Here is a 12,009-nt window from a genome sequence, read left to right as displayed (position 1 = left end):
ATTAATCCGGGTTGTCCCAATGTATAAAAATACGGGACATAACATCCTCCCCCCCCCGCCCCCCCTTAAGAACATTCGTCCTCGAATGTTGGATTAATTCTACGGGTCTTACCAAAAATTCGGGGGAGTTTCTTCTTTAGCCATCACATACAAGTCATTCACATATCGACATAGTCAAATAAAGAATTTGAATTACCTGAAGGTACTGGAAATAAGTGAGGATACTTTTTCTTCATCTGCTCATCAGCCTCCCAGGTCATTTCTTCTCGGTTATTATTCTGCCACAGCACTTTAACAGAAGCCACGTCTTTATTCTGCAACTTTCTTACCTGATGGTCTAATATGGCTATAGGTCGCTCTTCGTAAGATAGCTCCTCTGTGACCTGTATATCATCTGTAGGAAAAATTCTGGAAGGGTCACCAATACACTTACGAACCATAGAAACATGGAATACCGGGTGTACCGCTCCCAAATCAGCTGGCAGATCCAATTCATAGGCCACGTTGCCTATTTTACGAATAATCAGATAAGGCCCTATATATCTCGGACTGAGCTTCCCTTTCTTGCCAAATCTCATAACACCTTTCATAGGCGACACTTTCAGGAACACCCAATCGCCAATCTGAAACTCTAACGGTCGACGTCGTTTATCAGCATAAGATTTCTGTCGACTCTGGGCCGCTAGTAGTCGCTCTCGAATCAGTTTCACCTTATCGACTGCCTGCTGGACCACATCTGGACCAATTAACTGAATCTCACCCACGTCAAACCAACCGATCGGAGATCTGCATTTCCTGCCATACAAAGCCTCATATGGTGTCATCTGAATACTGGAGTGGTAGCTGTTGTTATAAGAAAATTCAACAAGCGGCAAATGATCATCCCAGCTACCCCTGAAATCGATAACACAGGCACGCAACATATCTTTTAATGTCTGAATAGTGCGCTCGGCCTGTCCGTCGGACTGAGGATGAAATGCTGTACTCAGGCTCACCTGGGTCCCCAATCCCTCCTGAAATGATCTCTAGAAATTCGCTGTAAACTGGGCACCTCTGTCGGAAATAACAGACACTGGAACTCCGTGCAGTCTCACAATCTCCTTAATATATAGCCTGGCATAATCTTCAGTTGAGTAGGTAGTCCGAACTGGAAGGAAATGGGCTGATTTTGTCAACCGATCAATGATAACCCATATGGAGTCATACCCGCGTGGAGTGCGAGGCAAACCTACAATAAAATCCATATTAATTATCTCCCACTTCCACGTCGGAATCTCCATCTCCTGCAATAACCCACCGGGCTTCTGATGTTCAATCTTCACCTACTGACAATTAGGGCACTGGGCAACGAACTCTGCTATGTCCTTTTTCATACCGTCCCACCAATACAGGCATCTCAGATCGTGATACATCTTCGTCGACCCTGGATGAACAGAATACCTGGCATGATGTGCCTCACCCATAACCTGTCATCGCAGTCCCGCGACGTCAGGTACACATAAGCTGCTCCTGTATAATAGTACACCATCAGATGAAATCTCAAACGGGGTCTCCTCTTTGTCACGGACTGTGTCTCTGTACTGCATCAGAACAGGATCCTCATACTGACGCCGCTTTATCTCACCCAGAATAGAGGACTAGGCCACTCCTCGAACAGAAATCCCAGTATCTCCAAAATCGGCTAAGCGAACTCCAAGGCTGGCTAACTGATGAATATCACGAACCATTTCTTTCTTACCAGACTGTACATCAATCAAACTGCCCATGGACTTGCGGCTAAGCGCATCTGCTACGACATTAGCTTTCCCTGGATGGTATAGAATATCAACATCATAATCTTTCAGCAACTCTAACCACCGCCTCTACCACAAATTCAATTCTTTCTGTCTGAAAATATACTGGAGGCTCTTATGGTCCGTATAAATATCAACGTGGACCCCATATAAGTAATGCCGCCAAATCTTCAAAGCATGAATCACCGCGGCTAACTCCAGATCGTGAGTGGGATAATTCTTCTCGTGCGGTCTGAGCTGCCGGGAAGCATAGGCTATGACTCGACCGTGCTGCATCAACACACAACCCAAACCCATACCAGAGGCATCACAATAAACCACATACCCATCTGACCCTTCTGGAAGAGCTAACACTGGAGCTGTAATTAATTTTTCCTTCAACATCTGAAAGCCGCGCTCACAGGCATCAGTCCACTGAAATTTTGCTGCCTTCTGAGTTAACTTTGTTAATGGCGCCGCAATAGAAGAAAAATTCTCTACGAACCTTCTGTAATAACCGGCCAACCCCAGAAAACTGCGTACCTCTGTAGGTGTAGTAGGCCTGGGCCAATTCTGTACAGCTTCAATTTTCTGCGTATCAACCTGAATACCATCTGCTCCGACAATATGCCCCAAGAATGCCACAGAGGTTAACCAGAATTCACATTTAGAAAATTTAGCATATAATTGCCACTGCCGAAGAGTGCCAAGCACTGTTCTCAGATGATCCGAATGCTCCTCTGCTGATCGTGAATAAACCAAAATATCGTCAATAAACACAATCACGAACATATCAAGAAACGGTTGAAATACCCGATTCATCAAATCCATGAATACCGCTGGAGCATTTCTCAGCCCAAAAGACATCACTCTGAATTCATAATGCCCGTACCGGGTCCTGAAAGTAGTCTTCGGAATATCTGCCTCTCGTACCCGTACCTGGTGATACCCCGAACGCAAATCTATCTTCGAGAAGTATTTAGCACCCTGCAACTGATCAAACAAGTCATCAATCCGGGGGAGGGGATACTTATTCTTTATAGTCACCTTATTTAATTGCCTGTAGTCAATACACATCCGCAGTGACCCATCTTTCTTTCTCACAAATAATACTGGCGCTCCCCAGGGCGAGGTACTGGGTCTGATGAAGCCTTTGTCTAATAAATCTTTCAACTGCTCCTTCAATTCTTTTAATTTTGTCGGTGCCATTCTGTACGGAGGAATAGATATGGGCTGCGTATCTGGTAACAAATCAATAGCAAAGTCTATCTCTCGCTCAGGCGGAAGACCCGGAAGCTCATCTAGAAATACATCTGAAAATTCATTGACAACCGGAACTGACTGCAGAGTAGGTGTCTCGGCTGTAGTATCGTGCACACGAACCAAGTGATAAATATAACCTTTCTGAATCATTTTCTTAGCCTTGAGGTATGAAATAAACTTACCCCTCGGCGATGTTGTACTCCCGGACCATTCTAGAATTGGTTCCCCTGGGAACTGGAAACGGACTACCTTCTTTTGACAGTCAACATTAGCATAACAAGAAGCTAACCAGTCCATGCCCACAATAACATCAAATTCCAGCATATCTAACTCTACCAAATCAGCTTTATTGCAACGATCATATATGATAACAGAACAATCTCGATAAACCTGTCTGGCTATAACAGAATCCCCTACAGGTGTAGCTACCTCAAAAGGATCTATCGGCTCAGATTCTATCTCAATTTCATTAGCAACAAGTGGAGAGATATATGATAAAGTAGAACCGGGATCAATCAATGCATACACAGATCGGGAGAAAACCAGTAAAGTACCTGTAACAGCATTTGGCGAAGCCTCCTGATCCTGGCGGCTAGCCAATGCATATATGCGGTTCGAAGGACCGCTAGAACCTGAAGCATTGCCACGGCCTCGACCGCGACCCGCCTGTGCCGGCATACCTCGCCCTGCAGGGTGCATAACTGAGGGAGTAGAAGATGAACCTGCGGCTGATCCCGTCGGCTGAACTGCACTACCAGAACCACTCGACATCGGACAATCACGCATTATATGGCCCTGACGGCCGCAAGAAAAACAGGCTCCGGTAGCTCGATAGCACTCTCCTGGGTGTGATTTCCCGCAATAAGAACAACGGGGCCTGGGTGGTCTGGAATGGCTGGAACCTCTGACTGTCTGGGAACCTGATGCTCTGGAACTCTGACCGGCCCCAAATGATCCTGCACTATCAAATCGTCTGCTGGCTGACTGTGTACCCCGGCCTGACGGAGGAAAATATCTGCCTGACGGCTGCTGCTGAGGCTGTCCGCCTCGAGAATCTCCAGAATACCCCGCGGACCTGGCCCTCTTGGGCGGCCTCCTGTCTCTATCCCGGGACATAACAATAGGCGTATCAAGTGGGCCAACGTGAACTCTTTCCCGGCGTTGTTGGCCAGCAGCCGGAGACATGCCACGACCCTCCAAACGATCGGACCGATTTGGGCCAAGGTCAAGCCGTAAGTCCGGCACATGTCTAGGACGACCGGGTCAATCGGAGGGCCGAGTTTGAGAGTAAAGGGGTAGGTGTAAACATACAAAAAGCCTCTCCGGTGGTCGGTAACTAATTCATCAGGCCCGGGGGCGAAAACTTGAACCGAGAGTGTGTTCCACCCGCAGTCATCCTGGACCAGCTCGAGCTTATCCTCGGTAACGGAGGAGGGGTATCGCCTCACATCGAACCCCCTGTCGGACACCGACGAAGGTTTTTCAACTTCGAGGTCTTTGTTGAAGTTGAATTTAGCCGGTATAATGTCCGAAGCCATAGGCTCGAAGGAGCTCTTTGCTTTAGCCGGAGATACAGCCTCGGCTCCTGGGGATGAAACCGAGGGAATGTCGTAAGAGGTGGTTTCGGACATTTCGAAAATATGAGAGGATGAAGATTCAGAAGAGAAGTTCAAGAAGAATGAGGGAACTGATGATTCGAATGATGACAAAGTACGAAGCAAGCAACACTCGAACAAGAATAGTTAGCAGAAACGGTGACAAAGTTGATTCTTTCTCACGTAATATAAGGCAATGGATCAACAGCAGATTTTCTATGAAGATAACTGTGTATGGTGAAGATGAAGAAATGCATTAAATAGTGTAAGATGAAGAGAAGATGGATCGTGAAAATGTTGGAAAGGAGAGGGAAAGAGCCTTATATAGGCACAGGGCTGTGACGGTTACGATTCTCCAGCCAACCGGGGAGCGCCACGTGTCCCGTAATTAATGTGGAATGATTTGAAACGACGTGCATGCGGCGGTTGTCAGGACCGGCCATTTGGCATGAGACACGTGGCCGGAGAGGGGACGTGATGCAACCGTTCCCGCCAAAACGAGAAGATAACGATGAGCCATTAGAACCACCGGATCGTGATTCATCCACTTCCCGTTACTCCGAAAGATCGGTGATCCGAGAAGTGTGGGGACTATCTGTATACGGTAAAAACCGGATGTGAGTCGAACCAGTGAAACGAGAAACCGGAGGGACCAAGAACATACGTGAAGACCTTCGTTCTGAACCAGAGGAACGCTTGTCCGGAGCTAATCGGGGGGACCATTTGGTCCGGTTCCTTCATCACCGAGTTGCTCGAGGTCGTTACCCCGAGTATCCATGCCGTTGCGTTGCACAAAAGCCACGCGTCAGTAGCGTCCCGCCATGGTCAACAACCAACCATGCGTGTGTCAGACTGTACGGCCAACCTAATCCCACCAAATCCGTTCAGAGTTGTCCTTATTATTATTATTTTAATGATTTGTATTGTAGGAGACCCATAGAGGCAACACTATAAATAGAGCTCATCCCCCTCCTTGATGGGGGTTGGCTTCTTTATTTTTCCTAGAGCACTTGTAATAGCAAAACATAGATACAATTTCTCTCTCTCTAAGATCTGATTCGGTTCATAGCGATCATTTGCATTTTTATTGTATCTCTTCAAATAAGTGTTGCATGTCATTTAACAAGCATTAATACTCTTCATCAATCGCTATTGCTACATAACGTCCATACACTCTACTCCCTACGGTACATATTGAGATTCAAGCACATATCCTATACCCACTTACAAATTCAATTGATTATCCAAAACCGGGGTAAACAATATTATCTATATATTATTATTATCATTATTCCCTACTTGGAGGTGCAAAACACTTCTGATCTTTTATCTGATATCATGGTGAAGCAGCAGGCATTTCGTATATCAGTAAGTATACAATATCAATATCAAATGCATTATCAAAGTAGGAGCAGTTCTTGTCTCCCACTTGCTAGCTAGTCATCTAAAATATTGATTATATTGATCCAATCTTATCCAGCTACGTGAACGGGGAAGATAATAAAGAAAGGAAAAATTAATAATGTTTGCTAATAATAAAAAGAGAATCTAGAAATCTGATGATCAATTATTGTTCGTCAACAATGTTGGTGTTATTCCAACAGTAGGTAGGTATTCTAACTTCTAGGATTTCAACTAAATTAATTATCGTATGAGGGAATTTCTGTTTAAGAAAGGTAAAATCTGTAATTAAGTTAGATTGGCCCTAAGTTCCACCAATTTTGTAATTTTGGGTCAAAATGGAATACTAATAGGCTGAGAAATGGTGAAATAAGTGTTTTACTAGAACATGTGATGCAATTAAAGATGATATTTAAGTTTTCCAGTTGTAAATCTTTGTAAGACTTTAGGGATCAAGGGGTTCCACAACAGCATAATGTGAACAATAATGTGTTAGCAGAGGAATTTTGGGATTTAATTTTTGACACTAGGAGTTTACTGAATATATTATAAGTAGCATTAAGTCTTTGAGATTTAAAAAGTCAATTAGTTAAATAAAAGCAATTTGCAACCAAGAGCTTAATTGCTAAACCCTAATATAAATAGCTGACAGCTATACTACAAGTTGCTTGTAATACTCTCCAATGTGGAAAAGGGAAATGAATTCACAAGACGTGGAAATAATATTATAAATCAATTTGTCAAATTTAATTACTCCATCCGTTTCAATTTATGTGAACTCATTTGACTGGGTACAGAGTTTAAGAAAGTAAAGAAGACTTTTAAACTTGTGGTGTTAAATGAGTCACATATATTTTGTGTGGTTGTAAATCATTGCATAAAGGTAAATTGTTTCTAAATATAGAAAGAGATCATTCTTTTTTGTACGGATTAATAAAGAAATAGATTCACATAAATTGAAACATATGGAGTATTACCTACAAGCAAAAAAAAAGAACTATATTTCAGATAATTATTTCATCCATTGTTGTTGTGAAAACTCAAGAGTAAACCTATCAGTTAATAAAGTCGTTGCGCGTGATGTTGTAACAAATATTTTCCTTCCTTCTTTCCTATTTATGGCACCGTAAGCTAAGAAAATGATTCATTTTTATCCAATAGAAATTAATGTACCCTAAGCTATGAAAATGATTCAGTTTTTCTTTATCGAAGTTGCTAGCTAGCGATAACGTCGACATGTCAAATGAGAGGGGAACCTATCATTATCATTAAGTGAGAATCCCCATTTAAATTTATGTGGTATTTATATACGCCACCAATATTTGTGCACGTAAATATAAAATTTTGTCATTAAGCGGGAAATGAGAAATTTAAATTAAATTATTTTTAAATTTTAGAGAGTTATCATTATCGAATTTGGGTCGGACTAAAAAGAATATATTGCTATGTACATTTTTTTTTTATTAACAACGTACATAATTTAGAATGAAGGCTGGAGTATTATAAAAAGACACTATGAAAGTTAAACTCACCATGTGCATCGTCCAATATGCGCGAGACTCTCACCGACACCATTAAACCGTAAACCTTGGGTGATAACATACAAAATTGTAGAACCACAAAAGGGATCTTTATTTGAGTTCTGAGAGATCCGAGACTTTTTCCACTTTTAAAGCTTGAATTTAAGATTTTTGAGTAGAGGAATCATATCCATATATTCTACTATATTCCTCGATCGTTACATCTCAAAAGTTCAATTACATGGCAACGCACGTAAACTCAACAAATTATATTTCTTGGGGGAAAGGAGAAGAACCAAAAAGTTGGAAAGTTAAAAAAAAAATGAACTAAGAGAATCCCAATTCTATACATAAAACATTGATTATTAGATTACTACTACTATCCTATTTAATACTCCCTCCGTTTCAATTTATCTAAACCTTTTACTATTTGGGAGTCTACGAGGTGGTTTTTTGACCACACTTTCCTTACATTTTTTCTAAATTATCTTATATATATATATATATATATATATATATATATATATATATATATATATATATAAAAGCAGGCAATAGGCTCGCCTACGTGGCGCTCTAAAAAATCAGAAATCATATTTATCTTTTTTCCTATTTTTTTTGCCTCTTACTCCTTTTTTGCCATTTAATTTGCTAAAGAAAATTAAAAGGACGCGCCTTTTAAATTGGCAGTTTTAAAACCTCCCTCTGTTAATTACTATTCCTCTTTCCCTTTTCCAACTAAAACTATTTTTCTTCACTTTCCGTCCTTCTCCTTTACCTCTCCCTCCCACTGGCCAGCAAATTCTCTTTTCCTCTTCAACATATATTTTTTCCACCTCATTTTATGTTAATTGTACTACTCAGTATTTTGTCTATTAGTTGTTTCGTTGCTCACGTATTGAATTAAACGAGTTTCATTTAATATGGTATGTGCTCTTTAATTTCGGAGAAGCCATCAAATTAAACACGGATACACCGACGACACTGGAGACGGTAACAAGTTGTGTGAAGAGAACGAGGCGGGCAACGGAAGTGATAGCACCAATCATGGCAGAAACAAAGTGTCCAACTTAAATGCAAGGACAAATTTGGAGTTCTTCCAAAAGAACGATCACCTCACATATGTATGTATCCTTTTAAGATTGACAACCTATAGAAGTTAAAGTAATCGGGATTGATAGTTCCAACACCCATATTGTCAAACAAGACAACCTTATAATATATTTGTTATTTAGAGCCACTCGAAGTTGGTTTCCGGAACCAATTTATTTGGTTTTAAAACTATACATGTACAAGCATTGATTTTTATTGTTTTAGGTAAGCCATTTTGCACTTCCTTTGATAATCCAACCTACACAAACCCGCGTTTTACAGACTTCTTTCACTATTTGCAGTAATACAACATTATTGTTTTCCTGGCTTCTCACGCGGTGTCCGATACTTGCATTGACGCTCCGATTAATCAAGGTCCAACTCAACACGGTAACACAATATTAATCATGCATTTAAAATGTTGAATTACCAACAATTTGATTTCTTTTACTCAAAGATATGGTTTTTTTTTTTCTAAATAGAATTTGCTTATGAAAAATTTATAATCATACGTTTTTAAGCATATGTTTGTTTTCGTTCCAATCTTTGTGTGAAACTGCTTATATGGAAAGTGCTGCAGCTAACTAGAAAAAATGGATATGTATGATACAATTAAGTCATTAACTTTAACATGCATATACAAGAAAATTTATTTCTATATCGATCAAATTTATAAGAATAATATATACTCCTACATAATTTAAGCAATATTGATCATAGAACTAACTTTTATATGCATATATATGAAAAGTTATTCCTATATGAGTGGAGGACTATTTCTTGAGAACTCTATTATAAACTTATAAAACACATATGAGATGCTTCTATTGAAGGTTTTTTCCCGTTTCGTATCTTTTCTCTTATATATTAATTTTTCTAAAAGATCTTTCATATGTATATCTTGCATATATTTGTTACTTTCATTTTTTCGTCTGCATGTATTAAAAGAAGTTTATTGACCGCGCGAAGCGCGGGTAAATTTACTAGTTTTAATTATAAATTACCATGACTTATAGTACTTTTAATGTAGTTTCTAAATATATAAATTTTATTAAAGTATAGTTTCTAAATATATAAATTTTATTTTTACAAACTTAAAAAATTCAAGTCAAAATTTTAGGTCAAAGTTATGAAGTTTAACTCTCGTACTCTGAAATACTTCACATAAATTGAAACGGAGGGAGTATAATACTTAGGTGCAATATTTTAGCCTCTCCAATGAGAGAATCCGTCCAATTCATGCTTCCAAAAGGCAAAACTTGGATTTTTTCTTCCAAACCAATTTCAACCCTCAAGTATTACTCCTATTTAAATACCTTCTCACTATTCTTCCAACATTAATTCCAACAATATCCTCTAATTTCTCTCTCTAAATTCCAATTTTTCCTTTTGCTCAAAAGGGGGAAGATGAAGCAAGTGATCACAAGTGCAACCATGAGCCCAAGTTGTTCTAAGCACAGTCTACATAGAGATTCACACACAATATCCAAATTGAAGCCGAAAATCCGAATAATTCATATAATAGCACCAGAGATCATCAAAACAGACGTTGAGCATTTTCGCGATCTTGTACAAAGGCTCACGGGGAAGAATGCTGCACAACAAGTCAAAGGAAAAAAGACGAAAAAGGACATAAGCCAAAGGAAAAAGAACATAGAATCATCACCACAAGATCATCATCAACAACATCAACACATGAACATGTTACAAGATACTAATTACAGGATGAAAGAGGAAGTAAGTGAAGATACATATGGAAGTGTTGAAAATTCATCAAATGGGTTTTTGAGTGGTTTTGGATCAATGGAAGGATTTATTCAAGACTTAGGTGAATATCCTCTATTTCCTAATTTCAAGCCTACTCAGATTAATATGTTTGGTGAGATGCCCCTTTGCTAAGAAGAAAAAATTTCTTAAATTCTATGATATTTCTTTTAACTGAATAGTGTGCAGGAATTGGGTGACCATGACGACTTCTTGATTATATTTTTTTTTGGTTGGATTTGGAGTGGGGATATAGACATATAGTGTGAGGGCAGATGCTGATTGACTTTGTTTTCTCCATTTTGTAGAGAAGATTCATACATGTGAATATAGTGTTTCTTCAATTGTTTGTATTTTTGTTTACATCTTTGTGATTCTTTGATATACTTTTTTCATTACCCCTTCTTAAATCTTATTTTTTTCTTGAAGCATTAAAAGCTCTTGTTATATAATGCCCTAGTCTTGGCAAGAACTACTAGAAACACGCGTATTCTTAAGAAATTTCCAATGGAATTCGTTTATTGAAAATTCCAGAGATTATCGACGATATGTTTCAGCAAGAACGTCCCCAAAAAATCTGCAGAGGGTTTCGATATTTTATTGTCTATTTCAAGAATCAACAAGAAAAAATTGATAATGTAATTTCGTACTATTGAGCATATATAGCATTTTTCACTCAATGCAGTGATGTTGGTGAAAACTGAAACATAAACTAATCTGTGCATTTATTAATGCCGAAGGTTTTTAGGACCTTTTTCTAGAAGCAACTTGGGATTTTAGCATGTTCTTTCTCCTATATAAAGAACCTTTAACAAGGAATCCTCGCATATTACATGGGTTGGCAATGTACATGGAAATATGCTCGTTCAGTGAATTAATGATTACATATCATGGTCCAAATTTTACATGATTTAAATCTTCGATGGTCAAGTCAGTTACTACAGTATTAAGATTTTACGCTACATATATAAAAGTCCAACACAATCTACAATAAAGAATAATCGCGTATTTTTTTATTGTAAATTTTAGCCTAGAATAGCAGAGGTAAATTAATAGAGCTTTTGCACATTTTCGTTAATTCATGAACAAGATCAATATATCTTGATAGGATCGATTAAACGTAACATTCCATTAGGTGTCATGGTCTTAATTACTCTGTGTAGTATTCATTCCAGCTCATTCATACTTTGCGGAAGATGCGTGAATTGGCCTGCTTTTTCCCTTTCACGAGTATGTGCAAGTAAGAAAAATATGGAATGCTCGCAGACCTGGAGGAAGAGAATTATTAAAATTCTTGTCCACCCGTAGTTGAACTTTCTTGCTTATGGATTTATTATACACTTGTTATATATTGAGTATACATCCGCGGCGACCACAAACCGTTCTGACTAGTGGCGGGTGACTTTTTTTTTTAACCGCCTAGCTAAAAATTTAAGATCCCTTAATTACTAATTAAGTATTTTCATCAACTAGAGTTAAGTTATATTAATTATTATTTTCAAATTTACAACTAGAGTCAGTAAATGTGGATGCATGAAAATGTACTTTGGAATTTTCTCATCCATAAAATCCAGGAGTTAATAATGACCTAACTAATGCAAA

The 12,009-nt window shown here is 38.9% G+C and overlaps 1 protein-coding gene across 1 annotated transcript; it reads left to right on the top strand.

Annotated features, from left to right (window-relative positions):
• Window positions 1-10,003: 10,003 nt before the first annotated feature.
• LOC132599880 (VQ motif-containing protein 25-like) lies at window positions 10,004-10,675 on the top strand. The gene has a single exon (XM_060313048.1). The coding sequence runs from the start codon at window positions 10,051-10,053 to the stop codon at window positions 10,540-10,542; it is 492 nt and encodes a 163-aa protein (XP_060169031.1). The 5' UTR covers window positions 10,004-10,050; the 3' UTR covers window positions 10,543-10,675.
• The last annotated feature ends 1,334 nt before the right edge of the window (window positions 10,676-12,009 follow it).

Source organism: Lycium barbarum, chromosome 6 (genome assembly GCF_019175385.1).
Source record: "Lycium barbarum isolate Lr01 chromosome 6, ASM1917538v2, whole genome shotgun sequence".
NCBI lineage: Eukaryota > Viridiplantae > Streptophyta > Magnoliopsida > Solanales > Solanaceae > Lycium > Lycium barbarum.
Note: the sequence above shows the minus strand (reverse complement) of the source record. Positions and strands in the feature narration are given on the sequence as shown.

Excerpts from the sequence above, each read along its gene's own strand:
- LOC132599880 (XM_060313048.1), top strand. The coding sequence starts at position 10,051 with ATGAAGCAAGTGATCACAAGTGCAACCATGAGCCCAAGTTGTTCTAAG.